The sequence below is a fragment of the Narcine bancroftii genome, chromosome 5, assembly GCF_036971445.1.
Source record: "Narcine bancroftii isolate sNarBan1 chromosome 5, sNarBan1.hap1, whole genome shotgun sequence".
NCBI lineage: Eukaryota > Metazoa > Chordata > Chondrichthyes > Torpediniformes > Narcinidae > Narcine > Narcine bancroftii.
Window position 1 is genome coordinate 27359005 of NC_091473.1, and position 23324 is coordinate 27382328.

The following is a 23324-nucleotide window of genomic DNA, read 5'->3' on the forward strand; positions in this document are numbered from 1 at the left end:
TCAAACTTGCCCTTAAAGGCTGATTTGCATTTGTTTCCTGGGATCACTGGCAAGTGTAAAAGAGGATATCTGGAGACTGGGGTGGGGGGGTTCTCTGTAGAAGAGGTGAGAATTGATTCCTGTCTGGGAGGTCTGTGAGTTTTTAAACTTATACCCTGTTCTGTGGAAGCTTCTTGACTGAGTAAAACTTATGCTGGATTTTATAAAAACAACTTTCTACATTTCTGCATCACTACCCCTGGGAGCTCATTCCAGGCACCTACCACTCCTTTTGTTAAAAAAACTGCCTCACACATCTTCAAATTTTTAACTTTTACCTTCATTTTAAATGCAAATCCTCCAGTGACATTTTTATTCTGGGAAAAGAAATCTGACTGTATTGTTCTCATTTTGTAAACTTCTGTCAGATCTCTTCTCAGCCTTTGAAGCCTTAGAGAAAGCAGGACAAGTTTTTTTTTAAATTCTACTGACACTGCACAGTTGAAAGCCCTTTTAGCCCATGCTGCCCAATTGCACCTAATTAAGTTTTCGACCCCCTTACAATTTTTAGAGAACAGAAGGAAATTGGAACACCCAGCGAAAATATACTCAGGTCCTGGGAAGAACATACAAACTGCTTACAGACAGTACTGGATTAAAAATGGGATCTCTGGCACTGTAATAACATTGATGCACTAGTCGGGAATGAACTAGCCTCGTAAGAACTGTGATAGCTCTACCCACATAAATCCACTTTTTCAAGCAAATATCATATCCCCAGACTTGGCTGTACAGCATTTATGGCAATGTTCCAGATGCAACTACCCTATGAAAAAAATATTTCACTAAACTGTTCAATTGGATGAGATTTCTACAGATACAGGCATTCACCATCTCATAGAACAGCTGCTGAAGCAAAATCTTCTGATAGCACATACCTTCTAATCTAGCCAATTTCTTCTATACCTTTTACATAACTGCCATGCAATGGGATGACCAAAATTAACTGCAAAATGCAATGATGAGCTGAGAATGAGCAAGTTAATACTTTCTTGGCAGCTTAATTCTAAACTTGTTGATGTTTCTCTTTCAGGATTCCTATTGTGCACATCAATTAACTCCTGCTTCAGATCATCCCTTAGAGGTCATAAAACCACAGAACACTTCAGAACAGTAGCAGGCCCTTTGGTCCATCTAGTCTGCACCTAACTATTTTTACGCCTTGTCCCATCAATCTGCGCCCGGACAATAGTCCTCCATCTTCCATCCAAATTTATCTTAAATGTTGAAATAGAATCCACATACACTACCTCCACAGGCAGCTCATACCATCCTCTGAGTGAAGATGTTCCCCTTAAACATTTCACCTTTCATCCTTAACCCATGACCTCTTGTTCTTGTAACTCCCAACCTCTGTGAAACAAGCCTGCTTCCATTTATTCTATCCATACCCCTCATGTACTTTTATGAAATCTTCTCTCATTCTTCGATGCTCCAAGAATTAAACTCCTAACTTACCCAACCTTTTCCTACAACTCAGGTTCTGAAGTCCCGGCCACATCCTTCCAAATTTTCTCTGCATTCTTGCAATCTTATTGATATATTTCCTGTAGGTAGGTGACCAAAACTGCAAGCAATACTCCAAATTTTGTCTCTCCAATGTTTTGTACAATTTCAACAAAACAATCAACTCCCGCACTCAGTAACTTTAATTCATGAAAGGGAATGTACAAAAAGGCCTCTTAACAACCCTATCTACCTGTGACACCACTTTCAAGAAATTCTGTATCTATATTTCTCAATTCCTCTGTTATAGTGCACTCCTCAATGCCCTACCATTGGCCGTGCAAGATTTGATGAGGATTTGAAATGAATTATTTTTTAGATGTGCTTTCATTCAAATTGTTGGAAAAAGTTAATTGAGATTAACGTCTCATGAGCAGCACTTAAAATATTTCCCATATTTAACCAGTGCCAAACAACTATTTTTATCAATACCTTTTTTCATTTTGATTCAATTTCATAATAATACGTCACCCTTTTCTGTCATGCAAAATGAACTGTTTCATGATGATGGATGTTTAATTTAATTGATCGTGTCTTTAGCACATTCCATAAGCTGTCATCTTCTGATTCAGCACAGAGCTGGTGCTCCACTTCTGTTTTATTCATCGTTTTTCATCACCGTGATCAAGTTCTCAACTCTATAATTGTTTGTTTTCACTGGGAATAGCATTAACCTCCATTCATGGGTCACTAATTTAATACTAATTTTTGAAATAATCTCCAATTCATCCAAGTCGTTTCGTTGATGTCGTAACCAAAACAAAAAGTGAAGGGGCTGTTGTCAAGGCAGCAATAGATCAAATAATAGGATTGTATTTTGCATTTTGTTTTTTTTTAACTTGGCATTCATACATCTAGTTACACTTGTAACCATTTTAAACGTCACTTCAACTTGCTATTGTATAGTTTAAAAATATGATTTTGATTAATGAGCACGATGAGGATATGAAGGCAAAGGGAACATGGAACATATAGCACAGGAAATGCCCTCGAGTTCATGATGTCTGGTGTGAACATTCATGCCAGATTAACCTATTAAACTAAATCTCTTTAACCTGCACATAATTTATATCTCTACATTTCCAACACTTTACTGAGCTGTCTTGAAACTTTTGAAATGCTACAACTGTGTATGCTTCCAACATTACCCGCGGTGGCCCATTTCAAGCATCTACTACTCATGTGCAAAGAACTTGCCCTACATGCATCCATGATAGGCTCATATGGAATGTCAGATCATATGGGTGATGAGGTGAGCTGGCCAATTGGATACAACGTTGACTTGGTGGTATTCAGTTTGGAGACCTGTGACCAGTGAGGTGGGGTAGGGTTTGGTGTTGAGTCTAGTGTTGCTTATCATTTATATTAGTGATTTTGATGATACTGACAGTACGTTTGTGCCAAAAATTGTGTCTTTATAGATAGCAAATAATATTATTTGAGATTGTTACAGGATCTTGAAATGGGAAAGTTGGTGAAAAAACAACAGAAGGAATTTAACTCTGACAAATATGAGGGGTTGTACTTTGGTAGATGAGGGCAAGACTTGCACAGTGAAAGGTTAAGCATCAGAGAGAATTGTAAAACAGATACTTTGGACATTGTGGATTAAAGTGGCAACACAGGTCGATAGGGCAGTGAATATGGTTGTCATGTCACAACTGTAGAATATGTTAGTGAGACCACACTCAGGGTATTGTACAAAATTGGTCAGAAGGAACTGTATCTTTATGCTGGAAAGGGTGCCGAGAAAGATTCATGAGAATGTTACTGAGACTGATGGATTTGAATTACTGGAAGAGGTCAGATAGGAGACTGAGGATGTGGAGTCTTATAGAGATTTATTAAATCATGAGAGGCATGGATAAATTAAATAATCATAATTTTTTCATCCAAGGTTTCAATCATATTCATGTGATGCTATTTTCTATAATTCTACCCACAGCTTCCAAATCTTGATAACATTCCATCACTCATCCCCCAAAAAATGGATATAGTCTGTTTAGCTTGTTGTATTGACTCCCTCAGTACAAGAAATTTTATTTTATTTCAGCAAAAATGTATCACTTCTTATGTATTTACCTTTTGATAAAAGTTATCTGTTTACGCTCGTTCATGATAATTAGAATCAGAGCATTATGGACCCATGTGCATACAACAGGCCCTTGGCCAAATTCATGCAGTCTGGCATTCTGAGCAAGCCCCATTTACCTGCATTTGGCTTATGTTCTTCTTCACTTTTCCTGTCCTCTTCTCTGTCCAAATGTCTTTCATCCATTAAAATTGTACCCATTTCTCTTGCTTCCTCTGGAATTTTGTCTTAGATACTGCCTGCCCCTAAGGGAAAACATGCCCATCAGGCTCCAAATTAAAGTTGGTTTGTAGTTCCACAGTATGAACCAGTGAATTTCTATGTTGCCCTTGGTGAGCATCTAATGCACTGAGCTCATCTGGGAAGGATGCACTGTTTGCTCTTCTGGCCTGTATTGCTTTGTAGCCATCATGACAAGTTATAAGCTTTAAACATCTCCAGTGACCTGTCCAGATCTACTCACATCTATACTAAGGCCAAGAAAACACATCAATATCTCAACTTCCTCAGAAGCCTGAGGAAATTTGGCATGTTGCCAGCATCCCTTGACTTCTGCAGGTGTACCACTGAGAGGATCCTATCAGGGTACATTGCTATGTGATAGAGGAACTGTTCTGATCAAGACTGCAAAAACTGCAGAGGATGAGAGTACAGTTTAAGTTATTACTTGTAGACATCCCTCCCCCATCCCTTCCCCTCCATCAACCCCACCTTGAAAAAGGAGCCAGCATGTTCAAGGCCTCATTCTAAACCCAGCCACATTTTCTTCACTCCCTCCATCACAAAGAAGACTCATGAGTTGGAGATCAGACACCAACTTAGCTTCTTGAAGCTAAATTTAAGTTAAATATGGAAGTCTGCAGTGTGATTGTACAGATTCTATCACCAATGTGTATATGTACAGATTGTAGTGTAGGATGAATGTGATTGGCTAAGAGTGTAGCCACACCTACTGGCAGGTCTTAAAGGATTGCTCCTCGCCAGACCAGGTCATTCTGAATGTAGAATGCATAACAGATTGGCGACAAGGATTGAAACTAACCTCCTCTATGCTCCAAACATTGGAATGAAGATTTAAGGAGGAAACACAAGATTATCCCCACAGTGGTTCCCACAAGCTCAGTCACAGAGAACAAAGTACTCAAAATGGGGTGGACTCAGAATAAAACTGATATGACTATGTAGAAAGATTTGATCATCACTATCTTGCCCATAATATTACTGAAACTGTGCCTTTTGACCAAAAACAGATGCTGTTTCTAAGCCAAATGGGAAGTAAGACATTTCAACTGATAAAATCCCTGATAGCACCTGAAAGTCCAGAGACAAAAACTTATGCAGAGTTGTGTGATATAATAGGGGTACACCTAAGACAAAGATTTTAATACAGAACACAGAACGGGCAAATCGATAAGCAAATATTTGGCTGAATTACGTAAACTGTCACGACACTGCGAGTTTGATGAATTCTTAAACAAAGCATTAAGAGGCTGGTTTGTTATGGGTTTACCAGACCAGACAGTGATTGTCAAGTAAAAAAGAAGTAACGCTTAATTCAGTTTATGATACAGCCTTGGTTTCATGATGGCTGATAAGAAATTGGACATCAGTCAAGGCAAACTACTAGTGATGGGCAAATTTTCCCGACAAGAATGTTTTTACTGCAGAAAAAGCAACCACAGTCCTGATAATTATTATTTCAGAAGATCTAGATGTCATCTGTGTTATAAAGTGGGGCACATCAGAGCTAAGTGTCTGAGAAACAAAGTAAAACAGATAAAAAGAAAAGACCAAAATATGAAAAGCATCCCATCAGAGTAAGAATGGTGGAAAAGGATGAAAACCCCAGGAAAGAAATAAACAACTCGAAAGGAGACAAGGTAGTGGAAGCCATGCATGTTCACGGATTAAAGGATAACAAATCAGAATTCTATGTCAAGTTGAACATCAAAAACAAACCTCTGCAAATGGAGTTGGACACAGGGACAGCAGTTTTATTAATGCCACTAATTTAATTTAAAAAAAATCAACTGCTAATCCACCTCACCATTAAAGAGTCTGACATGGTGTTAGAAACAGTCACAGGGGAGAAAGCCAAGGTGTTTGAAAAATGCAATCTACACATGAAATATAAAGAACAAACATTGAAAAGTTTACCTCTCTACATCATTGACTCCAAGAGGCCATTGTTGTTTGGAAGAAACTGGCTATCATACATTCAATTAAATTGGATCCGTAATGAACTTATGCCTGGAAGTCAAGGCCAAGTTAAACCTGGAGCCAGTTCTCAAGAAGGACTAGACGGTTTTTGAAAAAGGTCTGGAAAAATTCAAGCCGTCTTGGTGAAATTACACTTGAAATCAGGTGTTGGTACTATTCTGTTCATTTGCAATAAAAGGAAACATTGAATTGGAATTTCACAGATTGGAAAAGAAGGGAATACTGTAAAAATACAATATGGTGATTGGGCAGTTCCCATTGTGCCAGTGCAAAAAACCAATGGAGAAATCCAAATTTTTGGTAATTACAAAGTCACTATTAACCAGGCTTTGCAGATACCAGAACACCCTATGTCCAAAATGGAGGAATTATTCCAGGCTCAGAATGTGTAAATAAATTCTTGAAGCTAAATTTATCACAAGCCTCTGGATATAGAAATTCCTCCTCATCTCGGTCCTAAATGGTTTGCCTATTATCCTCAAACCATGGCCCCGGGTTCTGGATTTTCCCATCATTGGAAACATCCCATCTGCATCCACTCTGTCCAGTCCTGCCAGAATTTTATATGTCTCTATGAGATACCTTCTCAATCTTCTAAACTCCAGGGAGTACAATCCCAATTTGCGCAATCTTTCCTCATAAGTCATTCCTGCCATTCCAGGTATCAGCCTGGTGAATCGCCTCTGCACTCCCTCCATTGCAAGAACATCCTTCCTTAGATAAGGTGACCAAAACTGCACACAATACTCCAGGTGTGGTCTCACCAAGGCCCTGTACAACTGCAGTAAGGTATCCTTGTTCCTATACTCAAACCCTCTTGATATGAAGGCCAACATACCATTTGCCTTTTTAACCGCCTGCTGTACCTGCATGCTCGCCTTCAGAGACTGATGTACAAGTACCCCTAGGTCTCTCTGCACTTCTCCATCTCTTAATCTATTGCCATTCAAATAGTAATCTGCCCTCCGGTTTGTATTACCAAAGTGGATAACCTCACATTTATCCACATTGTAGTGCATTTGCCATGTATCTGCCCAGTCCCTCAATTTATCCAAATCACACTGGTGCTTCCTGAGCCCCTCTTCTGTGCACACAACCCCTCCTAGCTCCTAGCTTCTAGCTTAGGACAAATGTGTATTTATGGTACCTTCCATAATGTATTTAATCTTTACATTTAACAGTAAAGGAGACTGCATGTACACCCTACCCAACAAACTAAGCAAAATTGCAGTTGTTCCTGGGTTTTTTTTAACCATTATTGGAAGGACATTTCATATATATTAATGCTGTGCAGCCTGCTAAACCAATTGTTAAGAAAATGGTGCTGGAATGAAGAAACTAGTAACATGGTGGATCACTTGACAGAACTACTAACATCAAGCAACAATGTTCTCGTCCATTATTACCAAGAAAATGAAGTGTCTTTTGTGGGTCATGCTTCACCCGTAGGATTAGGAGCAGTGTGACGGAAAAAGGGGAACAACCAGTGGCTTTAATGACTTTTGAATGTAATTACATACAACTGAAAAAAGAAGGGTTTGCAATAATATTTGGTGTCAAACGATTCCACCAATACCTATATGGTAGAAAGTTTACCTTAGGAACAGACAACAAACTATTGAGTTTGATTCTCGCCACTTGAAAAGGGATACCAGTGTTAGCTGCAACAAGGTTTCAAAGGTGGGCCATGTTGCTCACCGCATATGATAATGATGTGCAACATAAACCAGCAACACAAAACAACCATGTTGCTGCTCTATCTCACTTACGTTCACCGGATCTTCAAATGGATGGCGGAGGCTACAGCTATTAATCAAGAACAACTTCACCACTTACCCATTATGGCAAAGATGATCAGCAAAGAAGTGAGGAAAGAATCAACACAATCAAAAGTCCTATATTTCCACTACATAGGTGTCCTGAGGCCAAAGCAATCTCTGAAGAACTAAAACCTTATTTTACACGACACTATGAGATAGTAATTGAAGAAGGTTGTTTATTGTCGGCAACCAGGAGAATCATTCCTACGAAATGGGAGACGGCCATGCTGTCAGAGCTCCACAACCACCCTGGAATGGTTTAGCTGAAGGCATTGGCACATATGCATATATGGTGGCCCTCAATAGACATTAATATTGAACAGATGGTATGAAGATGTGGCATTGGTCAAGATAAGCAGCCCTAAACTCCTCAAGCTGAAGTTAAACAATGAAAATGGCCATCACGACCATAGCACAGGATTCACATTGATATTGCTGGTCTTTTTATGGGGAAAAAGCTTCCTCATTGTGATCGATGCACACTCTAAATGGTCAGTGGTATCACACATGAGAAAAGCAACAACAGACCAGACAACTGAAAGACTTCTAGGTATATTTGCATTATATGCATTGCCTATTGAACTGGTTTCTGATAATGATCCACAGTTCATATGGCTTTTAAGGTATTCCTATGCAATAACAATATATGACTCATCTTCTCAGCTCCCTACCACACAAGCACTAATGGGGAAGCAGAATATTTTGCATAAACTTTCAAAAAAGCCATGAAAACTAAGAAACTCCTAAACATATAATGGAGTCACAAAATTGGAGATTTCCTATTAGGATATGCCAACAAAATGAACACCCAGCTGAATTGATGTTTGGATATTACCTGAGAATAAGCTTTCCATAGTACACCTGAACATTGACCTTAGAATAGAACTATCCATGTATCCAAGTAAATCTACCTGATCTCAAGAAGAGGGAGACCAAGTACTGGTACGGGGCTACTTGAGCAATAGGGAGCCATGAGTGAGACCGGTTATTCTTATTCTTATTCTGTACTGGTGAAAACCAAAATATTGATATGGCACATTGACCACTTGAAAGTGGTAGATGATCCTATGGTCAACCCCACTGCTCATGATCCCAATGAGATTCCCTGGGCTCATTCCACTGTTGTCAATCCAGAAATATCTTCAAGAAATGAGGCCCCTTCCCAACCAAGCAGTCCTCAACTGAGCAGTCCTCAACCAAACAGTCCTATAGTTCAACAGAGCAGTCTTACACTATGTCCTGTTCAACTACACAGTACTATGCATTGTCTGAATCGAGTTTCCCAAAGATAAAGTTCACAATCCTTACCTCCAACTGAGGTGCTACCCCAAAATGCAAAGACTCCAGAGAAATCACAAAGTGTCCTGGTGGATTCTACCTCTCTGAGATGATCAAAAAGGGAAAAAATGTACAATGACTTGGTGGTTTATCATTTCATACTTACATCATAATGTAATTGTAATCCTCACCATTAGTGCAGGTGCACCACGTAGTTATCGTAGTTCAGTATAAGTGTCGCCCATTTTATTTTAACAAAGCATTTTATTTTGTGGCGGGAATAGTGTTATGTATATACACCTGTGTGCACATAATGTCATCACGCCCAGTGTGATGACGTCGACACTCATATATACTGTGTGTTGCGATGAAACACGTTAGATTATTATTAAACAATGAATAAAGCACCACATCTCCATGTGTAGTGTGTTTCTAAATTTGGAATACATAACACTTTTCAATATTCTGAAGTGATCAATGACTTTGTGTCTTCTTAATCCACCCTTCCATTATCATCACTGTGATAGAATATTTGGAAATATATTTGGGAGATAAATTGGTAAAATTAGAGTAGGTTACATTCAGACACACACTTTAAAACAGATCTTAATTGAAATACTGAAGAATTCATATTCAGTGACTTTACAGAAACTATGGAGAATGCTATACACATTTCACAAGTATGTGCTAAGTGAGGCTTTTTTTTGCAAATGAGAGAAAGAAGGACATGTGGCTGGCAGTTTGAAATCTCAGATGGAGAGAGAAAGTTACAGATGAAACAAGCAGGAGAAGCTGGTCGGAACTGTAACAAACTCCAGAGCGGCAGATGGCTGGAAGTGCCATCTGTCTGATGTTACTCTTGGCATAAGAAGAACAGAAAGGAACTCTCTGGGAGCCTGAAAGAAAAAAAAGGTCATCATCTGGAGAACCCTGATGGGGCAAGTTTCATCAGCAAGACATTGAGGTGACTAATAGTGTAATCTCAGTTATGGAAATTCTGGAACAACAAATCTCTCAATGCAAACCTACAAAGAACATTCTTGAGCGGTAAACATTTACCTTTCATGCACCAAAGCCTGGTGAACTTTATACATGTTAAATTCTGTGCACAGCATAAGAATTGCCTGCAACCAGAGAACTTGGAAGAATGAGAAGTGAGATTGAACTGTGAACCAAAGAATTTTCTTAAATTTACACACACATTCCATACACTTGCACTTAGAATTAGAAGGCGGTTAAGTTGGGTTAGTTAAGTTAATATAGATAAGTTGATGTTTGATTCTGTTTTCATGTTTAAAGATAATTAAAAACAACTTTTGTTTAAGTAACCATTTGTCATGGTGAATATTTATTGCTGCTGGGTGTTGGGGCCCTTTGGGCTCGTAACACCAGAAACTCCCCTTCTCATACAACCTTCTCAAGCAAGATCTTGGGGTGCAATAACTCATCTTTTATTTCATCACATCCCATCTCGGAACTGAAGTCGTCTTCTCAAGTGATTCAGTGATTCACTTGGTCTTCTTCCAGTCTTGCATATTGCATTCAGAATTCACAATGTCCTGTCGTCTACAAAGTGAAATCCGATTCAAATTGGAAGAATGCTAAGTTCAATATCTACGTTCACTCCCTCAGGCCAACATCAAAGTTGCAGTTAAATCTCATTTCTCCAACCTACTCACACTCTGAGCTACATGTCTATAGCATCCAGCATTATTCCAGCAAGGCCTGCGATTTGCTTCAGATGAAACAGCTCAACTTCTATCTGGGATATTAATTTCAGGACAAAATCAAATTCATCGTCTTCAATGACTGCATTTTCTCTGTTTGTGCTGGAACTGGCCAGTTCTGCTGCAAGGTCATCCATCTCAAATATAAATTTTTTCTTCTCTTATCATAGTCACTGTTCATGAAAATTCTGTGGGTATGGCAGAGAACAATACTCAAAAAGAAGTTACTTCTGGTGACAGGATTTTAAAAATTCCTAGCCTTTTTACGTTTATTAAAAGCAACAAGGATACTTTGCAGATTTTTATATCCCTCACTCTTCTCTCTGACAATCCCATAGCTCTATAAACTGTATATCACCATGGTAACCATGACCTTGACTGATCAGAGCTATTTTCTTTGTCCTATCAGGTGCTCCACAGTTCTCTTGCTGCATCTTTAGCTGTTTTCTTAATTTACCAGTTTTGAATGAGTGTCTTCGACCTGAAACTTTAACTGGTTCTCTTTCTGCAGACACTGGCGGACCTGTTGAGTATTTTCAGCAATTTATTTTATTTCAGATTTCTAGATATAATTTTCAAAGCCCTTGATCGTCTGGTTTGCAGCACTCATATAGGCATGCTAGTGGCAGCAGCATCTGCTTGCGCTTCCGCTGCCTCGGTGCAGAACTGCAAGAGCAGTGTGATCTCTTGTTTACATCTCAAGTATAAAATTGCCCAAAGACCCCATGCCAGTTTAAGCCCAACACATGGCTTTTCAATGAGTGGGTGAACTCAGCTGCAGTGAGAAAGGAACGTTTATTTAAGCTATTTCCAATGTTATTGATGTACGATCAATCACACAAAGACTGAAGTTGTTGAAACTGAAGGCTTTTATTTCCAACAGATGGAAAGCATCCCTGTGTTGGTTGCTCACACTGACCTGGACTCGAACTGGGGGCCGGCTTGTAGCATGACAGCCTTTATGGGGAAGAAAGGGGAGGAGTCACGAGCCGGGCAGTGAGAGCAGAGTCAACCAGGAAAGGTCATGACATTTACATATGAAAAATATGTTCAATAGTGGTTTCACCATATTTACCCCCCTCTTTTAAAAGAAAGTCTTGGGGTGTGTGGTGTGGTTAGCCACCCCTCATAATTTCTGTCTGTCTGACAATCTTCTTTGGTGTTGTGACCAGCAAGTGCCCATCCGGAAGTCCTTCGTGGTCTCTGTCGGTTTCAGCTGATCCGTCCCGGTTGGCCTGGCAGGGGTACTTTGCTGGGCCTGGGGTGGTAATTGGCTGGAAGTGGGGGTGTGTTTGTTAACTGTCAGGTTGGCAGGGGTGGTGAGGGTTGGGAAGTTGGGCCCTGGAGAGCAAGGGAAGCATATCTGTCAGCTAGTTTGGGGGAGGTCCAGATGTTCCCACATGTGCCTGGTCTGGAAATGCCACTGTGGTATGCTGAGGTAACAGAAAGCAAGCACAAAACTCAAAAGAATGAACAACAGGTTTTATTCCAGTAAAAGTCTGAACACCAGTTCAAGCCTTGGTGGCTCCCCATGTGACTGGCTCAGGAGTGGCTGGCTCAGGTTTATATTCAGGTTGGCTGATTGACAGCCGGCCAGGTGGAATCCTCCCCTTAGGTGGTCTTCCTGCAGGTACAGAGATTTCCCCCTATAGTAGGCTGATGGTCCTATCTCCACATTCACCCCCTTCTTAAAATTAAGTCCTGGGGAGATATGTAAAGACGGTGCCGGGTAGTATTTACAAATTCAGGTAGTCCAGCAGCTGTCAGAGACTCTGGGACTGTCGCAGGGTTGGCTCCTGGTCAAAGATCAGCAAGGGCGTGGTTGCCTGGGTCCGGCATAACTCTGGTGGGTGTCAGTGTGGGTAGAACGGTATCTATCTGTATGTTTGTCCGCAGTGGGGTGGTTGAGTGGGTCAGATCTGCGAGGAGTGGGGCCCTCTGCAGAGGAGGATGGATGTTACCTGAGATGAGGAGGCCTCTGAGATATACTGTGGGTTTGTGTGGGGAGCAGCTGGACCTTCTCATTCTTATGTGTCCTCATGTCTTGTGAAGTAGGACTAGTCTGGTGAAACATAAGGTGGCTCCCGATGCCGATCTCCTGGGGAATGTAAACAGACTTTCATGAGGTGTCTCGATGGTGGCCGTACACAGGAGGGACCAGGTAGCGTGAAGGACCTCTGGGAGAACCTCTTGCCAGTGGAGAACAGGGAGACCCTTGGACATTAAGGCCAGTAGGACTGCCTTCCAGACTGTGCCATTCTCCCACTCCAGCTGGCCGTTTGCTTTTGGGTTATAGCTGGTGGTCCAGCTGGTGTGTGTGTCGACTGTCGGTTATAGCTGGTGGACATCAAATATTGATGCATCTCATCACTCATGAAGGGTGAACCCCTATCTCTGTGGATGTAGCAGGGGTATCTGAAAATGGTGAACAGATTGTTCAGAGCCTTCATGATGGTCGCTGCAATCATGTCCGGGCAGGGGATGGCAAAGTGGAACCATGAGTACTCTCCGATGATGTTGATGAAGTGCACGTTGTGGATCATGTAGGTAGGAGTCCTTTGAAGTCCATGCTTTAGACAGTCAAAGAAGCGAGTGGTCTTGATCACGTGTGACCGATTGGGCTGGTAGAAGCAATTTCTCCTCAGCATCCTGATGTCCTCAATGGAGTAGGGGAGGTTACAGTCCTTGATGAAATGAAAAAAAGTATGATCCCGGGGTGGCAGAGGTCATCATGCAGTACACTGGCGCAAGTCCCCCGAGGCAGGGCATCTGAAAGCTCGTTGAGCTTTCCAGGCTGGTACAGTATGTCATAATTATAGGTGGAGAGTTCGATTCTCTAGCTCAGAATTTTGAAATTCTTGATTTTTATGTTGCTGTTGATTATTAATCATAATGTGACTGCCCATTTGTCGGTCAACAGGGTAAAATGCTTTCTGGCGAGATGATGTCTCCAATGCCAAACCGCTTCAATTATAGTCTGGGTCTCTTTCTAGATGGAGGAGTGCCGGATCTTGGGGCCCTGGAGGGTGCATAAAAAAACCCTACGGGCCTGCCCGCCTGGTTAAGTGTGGCAGTCAGGGCAAAGTCTGACACATCTCTCTCCACCTGGAATGGGATGGATTCGCCCACTGCTTGCATCGCGGCCTTTCCAATGTCAGCTTTGATCTGGTCGAATGCTTCATGGGCTTCTGCCGACAGGAAAAATGATGGCCCTAATGAGGGGTCATGCCTTCTCTGCATAGCTGGAGTCCTATTGAATGTAATAAGAGAAAAACCTCAGACACCTTTTCAAGGCCTTTGAAGCAGTGGGGGAAGTGGGAGTTCTTACAGGGGCGCATGTGGTCAGGGACAAGCTGATGACTCCATTCTCCACGACGCAGCCTAATATAACTAGCTGAAGGCACATTTCTCTTTGTTATTCGTCAAATTGAGGAGTTTTGCGGAGTGGAGGAATTTCTGAAGCTTCTTATCATGGTCCTGCTGATCATGGCCGCAGATGGTGACATTGTCAAGGTATGGGAAAGTGGCCCACACCCCTTGTTCATCCATCATCTGATCCATTTCCCTCAGAAAGGCTGAGACTCCATTCGTGACTCCAAAAGGGACCCTCAGGAAATGGTAAAGCCTGCAATCCACCTCGAAGATGGTATACTGATGGTCTTCAGGACGAATAGGGAACTGGTGATATGTAGACTTAAGGTCCATGGTGAAGAACACCTTGTATTGTACAATCTGGTTCACCATGTCAGCTATGCAGGACAGGAGTATGCATCCAGCTGGATGAACCTAATCAATGACCATCTGGTATTTCTCACCACACTTCACCACCACTACCTGGGCTCTCCAGGGGGTTGTACTCTGTTCTATCACTCCCTCATCAAGGAGGCATCTCACTTATGACTTAATAAATGCTCTGTCCTCAGCACTATATCACTGACCTTTAGTGGAGACAAGCTTACAGTCAGAGGTGAGATTGGCGAACAGGAGCAGGAGTTTTTCTGGAGCATGTAGAGACTGCCTGTCAGACCCGGTGATTGGGTTTGGGGCTGATGCTTAGCCATGAGGTGGGAGGGGGTGTGCGGTCTTAAAAACTGCTCATTGCAGACAGTGAGGGGAGGATGGGGCCCGTTGCACTCCATGGTGATGCTCGTCATGTTACACTGGCAGTCTCATCCCAGTAGGATGGATGTACAGAGCTGTGGCAGGACAAGGAGTGTAAAGTCATGATATACCATGCCCTGGACAGTCAGTGTAACTGTGCAACTGCCATTAATCTTTGCTTAGTGGGATTTGGATGCCATGGAGACTCTGTGGCTCATGGGCTTCACCCCAAGGGAACAGTGCTGTTCAGCGTCTGGGTGAATTAAGTTTTCAGTGCTTCCACTGTCAAATAGCCAAGCAGTGGGGTGTCTGTTTATTTGAATGTCCCTCGTGGACCTGGAGAGTTGATGGGGTCTGTCCTGATCCACAGTTATTGATGCGTCTGAGGAGTTGTTGGCTGTCAGCAGTCCGGTAAGATGGTGCCAGAGATGGCTGCCCCCCATGGCATGCATGTGACCCCATTATTGTTCATTGAAAGAGAAAGGGAAGAAGGCAGAAATGATGTCATCATGGACGGCAGCCTCCAAGGTGTGTGTGTGCAGCCATCCCAGGTCTCAGGAAGTGACAGCAATGAAGATAGCTGCCCCGTCACATGTGGTGCTGCTTAAACTCGGGATTAGTTTTGAATTACAGACCTTCGCAGTGTCCTTTCTTCCCACAGTTGGAGCAGACGGCGTTCCTGGCAGGGCAGCGTTTCCTCAGGTGCTTAGCCTGCCTGCAGAAGTATCTCGACGGGTGGTCACTAACGGCAGGGTAGGGGGGAGTTTGCAATCCCACCTCCCAAGATGGCATCCTCCATGTTCCCCACGAGGCAGCTGGATGTTTGTTGGAGAATGATTTGGCATTATGAATGGCTACCTCCAGAGTGTTTGCCAGTTTGCTGGACTGAGGTAGACTCAGTTGTCTCTGTTCGTGTAGCCTCTTCCTCACATAGTCAGAGTAGATACTTGTTACGCAGATGTCTCTGATTATCAGCTGAGTGGGCCGTTCTGCACTCACAGCCTGGCAGTTGCAGTCCCTTGTGAGCTACTGCAGAGCCCTGACAAAGCTGATGAAGGTTTCCCACAGTCGCTGCCTGCGTGAGTGGAGTACGTGCCGCGCATAGACCTCATTCACGTGAACTTCATAAAAAAGTGGATTAATGTTTGTTCGTGTAAATTAGTAGAGTTGGTGAGCAGAAGGGCCTGCTTTGCTGTGTTTTTTTTTGTGATTCTGTAATGGTGATGAATTAGATGAATGGTGAAGGAATGGTTTAAAGAGGTGGATTACTATCTTCCAAAGCCTTTGTGTAAGTTTAGCGAGTCAACTTTTGGCCTGAGTACAGGCAGCGCCTGCATCATTTCCAGCCATGTCAATATGCTTGGAGCCAGGGGATCGTGATAGAACAGTGTAACTCTGGAGCTGAGAGATGGTGATTCTGCATTGTACAGTATCTACATTTCATATTTGACACATTATTATTTTACATGGCTTGAAACAACTTTTTTCTTTGAGTTGGCCTGAAGTTATGAAAGGCATTTTTCATACAAATTGTATTTTCAAAACATAAATCAAATTGTTTAAGCATTACCTTCATTATCATTTCAACAATGGTATACATCAGTAAAATAGTTGCAATAATAAGATATAGCTTTTAATATTACATATAATGCTGTATTTGAAAATAATATGCATATCTTTGCTTGACCTAGACAATACATTGGATAATAAAGTAATAATTTACTGCGAACAGAGAAATTTAATGAAGTACAGTGATTTTCTCAGTTCATAGTGCAGTGTAAATCAATATTAACAATCTATAGTAGATTTGTGCAGGCAACATATCTTCCTTTCAATTAAATTACATAATTTTCAGCATCCCGTCACAAAATGTACTGAAGCATTGACTGTTCGATGTTGAAAATAAATGACTGTGAAGGCTGTTTCTTAATGCACTGTTGGTATTCTAACAGGATGTTCTCTCAGACAGGGAAAAAAATGAAAATGAATTGAATATATTTGTGATGATTTTCAATTAAAAAGCTATGCTTATTTCTTTGCAAAGTTTGCATCACATGTTGAATTTTTCCTCCTCTCTGTGCACAGCACGACCTTACTGGATTCAGAACATAACAGATGCTTACGTACCCATTGAAGAAAGTCTTCAATGGGTTTGTAAGGCAAGTGGAGACCCCAAACCTTCATACAGATGGCTGAAGAATGGTGAACCACTTATAATGGAGGTAGGTTATTGCTAATATATTGTCTTTATATTACTGTCATAAAGTAATTTGAAGTGAACATGCAGAAGCAGATAAATGTTAATCTATTCTTCTGATATTTGGTAACATTTCCTGATGGGTACAAGCCTGGAGCATGAGATGTCAGTGCTTAAATTACATCTACTCCAGCAAGAAATGAAGTAGACAATAGTAGCATTACTGGCATTCGTGTTCTTTCCTGATATTAAGCAGAACTCGTCATATGTAACAATACAATTACTGAAATGTCAGAATGAAGTATTACTAGTTTTTAATCAGTGGAATTTACTAAAGGTCATCATTATATTCCATGATAGAGCCAAGCAACTACATAGAAATATCTGGCTATAATGACTGGAAACACTTGGAAACACAATGTGGTTAAAAAAAAAATTAAAATGGTTTCCATGTCACTTGTTTTCAATGGGATGTTAAGTAAAATTATAAGTGGATATTCATTGAAATGAGGCACTTGCTTGTTATTTCATGACAGGAAAGAATTCAGCTCGAAAAAGGTGCCCTTACTATCCCTGCTGTAAACTTGTCAGATTCTGGCATGTATCAATGTGTGGCTGAAAACAAACATGGAGTAATTTATCTCAGTGCTGAGCTTCGAATTATGGGTAAGAATCATTCAATTCACTAATCAATGCACTGATGCTACAAATTATTTGTGTACTTTTGTCATTGCTAACTATAAGGCTCATGAAAGTTGTGCAATGTCTCCAAGTTCTTATCATAAAATAAAATAATATCCCCTATTCTAAATATCACATTGCTTCTGTTGAAGAACAGATTCCTGTCTGGTACCAGTTGGTATTTTTTCACTCAAAGTAGCCATTCATTATCTTTTACACCAACAGTATGGTTGAAGGTTTTCCAGCCAGTACTTTGTCTATTCTTCAACTTAGTCCTAAATTTAAAGGCATTATTCATAGAAAAAGTTATTTGCAAATCTAGGTAAATTACATTTGTATATCCAAGTAAACTATTCTTTTCTACTCTCATGCATTCCAAAATAACGAGGTTGGTTAAATAGGACTTTCTACTTGTAAATCCAATTATATTTTTAGTTTTAGATACACCCATATTTTGTACTTTAATTGGTGCACTTTTTTTTGTATAATGGAATTAAATCTGACTGGTCTATAATTCCATAGGCACCTTCTATCTTGCTGATTAAACTTGAGGGTTAGGTTAGCAATCTGTCAGTCCTCTGGCACTGTCCTTTTCCTCACGAATAATTAAATAAATATATGTAATTGAACCTTTACTGTTACTTGATTAAAGGCTTCTAAAATGCAAAGGTTTCATCTGTCGGGATCTGGAACTTCATCCTCAAATTTGAAACAGTTTCTTTGATAGTTCTTATTCGAATGTTTCGTACCTAATCTGTAATCCTGCATTGGTACTTAAGCAAATAAATATTTCAGTACATTTTCTGACACGGCAGAATTAATACCAATGTTTTTTTTTCTATTTGAAATGCCTTTCCCAGCTGAAAGTGAAGTGTAGATCTGCCAAATATTTTGATTGGAATCTGAGAACTGTATTTTTTTGCTAGATAAAGGTATAAAGGAACACAAACAATATGAAAAAAATGCATAATTACCATATTTTCTCTCATATAATGCATACACACACACACATATGTATCCTGCAGAAAATCAAATATTGTGTTAAAATGTTTTCCTATAGCGCACACGCATATTCCGCGTGGGTGTAGTATTCTAAATTCTGACTGACAACAGCAATTTACATTTAATTTTGATATGAGACAAACACATTTCATAGCCAGTATCTGCCACAGTTAATCTCCCTCTATTTACACCCATTCAAATTCCCTCAGAAGTGTCAATTGCCCATTATATCGATGATATCCTCATGCAGCACATTAACAAGTTTTGGTGAGGAATCAATTAAATAGATTGATGACAGGCTTCCGAATTTAGCAGGATTTTAAATCTGTCATGTTTTAAAAAGTCTTTTTTTTAATAAAACTTACCTTGTTAAAATTAGTGTGCAATTGAGAAATTTATGGTTTGATTTGATGTAATGAGAATGATTGAACTGATGCCATAGGGCAGAATCATCCTAATGTTGTCTCAGATCAGAGGCACTTGATTTGTTAATCTGCTCCCTCAGGGGACGGGTCTGGACAAGTAGCATTGATAAGTGTAGTGCTTTAAAATGAATGTCCTGTTTCTCGGAATACTATGGTACTCAGGCCAAAGAGATAATTTCAAGATAAAAATTTTGAATTTTGCCATTTTGTATGTACCCAAATCCCACACTTGCTTTAAATTATGCATGTTTGTTTATTGCCACTATTACATTCCCATGCTTGTTATAAATTGGCTGTGTTCCTTTATTGCTGATATCACATTCCCATACTAGCTTTAAATTGTGTGTATTCATTCATGCGCAGATAACATTATCAGCCTACATAGCTATCACCTGCATTCAATCAAGCTTAATCAGTATTAATGGTCCTTGCATTTAGTGTTACCTTTGAGATCTGGAGTGCCAGTTATTTTCTCAATGCGAGGAATGAAACAAATCTTACACTGCTAATTTCAAACTAAAAGTTGTTACCAGAGCAGAAGAAACTGGCAACAGTGCGACAACAAGAGAATTTGAAATTTGCAAATCATTCATTCATGAACGGAGGATAGAGAAAGATACACTTGAGAGGATGAATCCACAAAAAAAACTCATGCCATGGCCCAAAAACTAAATGATCATAGTTTGAGTCTGACTTGAAGAAGTGGGTTCTTAGTCATAGAGAACAAAGTCAGGCTGTATCTGGATCAACATTCAGATGAAAGTAAGGCCATTGGCATCCTGGATTTCAAGGTGGGGTTCCCCTGGATATCAAAGTTTATAGAGTGAAACAGAATATCGGTAAGAACTAGAGCAATTGTAGGTCAATGACCTTGAGATGATTGGGAGTAAAAAATCATTGATTTTTGTAACTTCAATGCCAATGAAATATGCAAACTTAAAATCACACTTGAGGATGTCATTAATATGGGTGAAGTCCCAATGGCCTTACAACCCCAACAAAAGAACCGTGGCTTCTTCTGGAACAAAAACTGTCACCTTAACCACAGCCAGGCAAAAATATCATGCTTTTCTGTAGTCCTTGGCTGCACTGTAAGTGGTGCTAAATTGAAGCAATTATCATATTTAAAAGAGCAACATTGCCACGAAAAAAATGCCCAATTCGGTGATTGTGCACAGTAACAAGAAAGGCTGGCTGGACCTCAATGTTATGAAACTGTAGTTGGAAAGGTGTTACAAGCCAAGACCAGGCAGTTTTTTTTTCAAATAAATCATTCCTCATTTTTGATTCGATGGCAGCTCACAAAGTGCATTCAGCACAAAGGACTATAAATTTGTGTTGGCGCCTACATTGTAGTAATTCCAGGTGAGTTGACATGTAAACTGCAGCCACTTGATATTTCCATTAATTATCCATTCAAGTTGATCAATTAATCAAAATGGGAGGAACGGATGCAGAACGGCACTCATTAATTCACCCCAGCTGGGTGGTTGAAAAGAGCAACCTGTACTGAAGTTTGTGAATGGATTCCCAGAGTATTGGATAAGATTAAACTAGAAACTATACGCAGTGGATTAATAAAAACTGGCATAGTACATGATGATTCCACAACTGATGATGAAAGCAGTGTCAGTATCGACTACAGTAACAGAAGAGCAGTTGTAGGCTGACCTCATGTATTTTAATGAAGAGAGTGTAAAATCCGACTATGAAGTATTTGAAAGGCTTATGGATGATGATGAAGAAGAAGACTAACAGAGACAGATGTGTGGTAACCTTTACTGCCTGTTCAGGAATTGTTGCTGTCAGGAGTCTGTACATTCTCCCTGTGTCTAAGTAGGTTTCATCCAGGTCCTTTGGTTCCCTCCAACCTCCACGATTGTACAGCAGTTTGTAGGTTAATTGGTGTATTTTTAGTTGTGTTTTTTTTTTAATTTTAACATGTTGACCAGCTTTTTTACTTGTTATTTAAGAAATTAGAAAAAAGTAAAAGAAGGTACAAGGTGGCTATAGCAACCAACGTGAAAATAAATCCAAAACATTTCTTCAAATATCTTCATAGCAAAAGGTGAGTGAGGGATAAAATTGGTCCCTTAGAGAATCAGAATGGACAACTGTGTGTGTAGCCAAAAGAGATGGGGGAGATCTTGAACAATCTCTTTTCTTCAGTATTCATGAAGAAGAAGGATATTGAATTGTGCAAGGTAAAGGAAGCAAAGGGGGTAATTATGGAAACTATAGCAATTAAGAAAGAGGAAGTACTGGAGCTTTTGAATCATATTAAGGTGGATAAGTCTCCAGGTCCTGACAGGATATTCCCCAGGATCTGGAGAGAGGTTAGCAAGAAATAGCAGCGGCTTTGACAGTGAATTTTATTTCATATGTCATTAGAGATGGGTAGAGTGCTGGAGGACTGGCATATTGCACATGTCGTTCCTTTGTTTAAAAGAGTTTGAAGAGCAAGCCTAGCAATTATTGGCTTGTAAGTTTGATATCTGTGGTAGGTAAATTAATGGAAAGCATTCTTGGAGATAGCATATATGAGTATCTTAAGAGATGGGGGTCTGATCAGGAACACTCAATTCGGATTTGTGCATGGAAGGTCATGTGTGACCAATCTTTTTGAATTTTTTGATGACGTGACAAGGAATGTTGATGAGGGTAGAGCAGTGGATGTTGTCTGCATGGACTTCAGTAAGGTCATTGATAAGGTCCCGCATGGAAGGTTAGTTAGGAAGGTTCAGTTATTCAACAGTGGCTAGAAGGGACATGCCAGAGAGTCATAGTGGATAACTGTTTGTCATGCTGGAGGCCGTTGACAAGCGGTGTGCCTCAGGGATCTGTGTTGGGTCCTTTGCTGTTTGTCATATTCATGAATGATCTGGATGATGGGGTGGTAAACTGGATTAGTAAATATGCAGATGATACAAAAATAGGTGGAATTGTGGATAATGCAGTAAGTTTTCAAAGATTGCAGAGGGATTTGGACTGCTTAGAAGAGTAGGCCGAAAGATGCCAGATGGAGTTTAATGCTGAGAAGTGTGAGGTGCTTAGGGTGGTAAAGAATGCTTTTAGCATGCTGGCCTTTATAAATCAATGCATAGAATCCAGGAGTTGGGAAGTAATGTTGAGACTGTTCAAGGCATTAGTGAGACCAAATTTAGAGTGCTGTATGCAGTTCTGGTCACCGAATTATAAGAAGTATATCGACAAGGTAGAGAGAGTGCAGAGAAGATTTACAAAATGATACCTGGGTTTCAGAATCTAGATTACAAAGAAAGATTGAGCAATTAAGTCTTTATTCTTTGGAGCATAGAAAGTTGAGAGGGGATTTGATAGAGGTATTTATGAGAGGGATAGATAGAGTTGAAGTGGATAGGCTTTTTCCATTGAGAATAGGAGAGATTGAAACAAGAGGTCATGAATTAAGAGTTAAGGGGCAAAAGTGGCTGTATGGAATGAGCTTCCAGGTGAAGTAGTGGTGGCAGGGTCCATTTTGTCATTTAAGGAAAAATTGGATAGGTATATGGATGGACAGTTATGGGCAAGGTGCAGATAGGTGGGACTCGAGGAGAGTACTTGGTTTGGTGCAGACTAGAAGGGCTGAGATGGCCTATTTCCATGTCGTAATTGTTATATGGTTATTTTAAATTAAAGCTCTTAAAAAGCAATTTAATTTAGAACCAGTGGCTGGTCAATTCACTTTTTTAATCAACATGTAAAAAATTATTGTACAGAGTGCACATGCATATAAATGTGCAGTTTGTAATCTGGTTTGAAAAAAAAATATGCATATAGCAAAGGGCTATAGCCATTGAAAACACAGTGATACCTGATGAACGTGAAATAACAAATCACACAGTTGCAGGTAAATCAGAACTCCTTTAATCGAGTCACACTCAAATTCTTTTAAAACACTGAACAAAGCGCATTATATCATGATGTTATGACATTTTGTACCAGTTTGCTGGACTTGCAGGAGTTTTAGTCTATCTATAGTGCTGCTACATGCACCCCCCCCCCCCCCACACACACACACACACCCTGGAACTGTCACCATCACCTGGTAGTTTTTTGGGAGATCGACCCCTGTGTTAGACTGCTGGCTGTTGAATAGGGGCAGTTTTGTCAACATGGGCAGGTTGACCATATCTATTGTGAATGATAGAGGCTGCCTGGCAATTCCCAAGATACAGGTTGATGTCTTTTGTCTTATCACCCTGTATGGTCCCTTGT

The 23324-nt window shown here is 40.4% G+C and overlaps 1 protein-coding gene across 36 annotated transcripts in view; it reads left to right on the forward strand.

Moving 5' to 3' along the window:
- The window catches only part of LOC138763207 (contactin-4-like), a 2221540-nt gene that overhangs the window by 1737752 nt on the left and 460464 nt on the right, over window positions 1-23324 (forward strand). For all 36 annotated transcript variants that reach the window (XR_011357395.1, XR_011357394.1, XR_011357396.1 and 33 more), the window contains 2 exons: window positions 16869-17005; window positions 17517-17646. Coding sequence is in view for 33 of the 36 variants with exons in the window: in XM_069936987.1 (XP_069793088.1) it covers window positions 16869-17005; window positions 17517-17646 (267 nt within the window). In the remaining 3 variants the exon portion in view is untranslated. The remainder of the gene's footprint in view (window positions 1-16868; window positions 17006-17516; window positions 17647-23324) is intronic.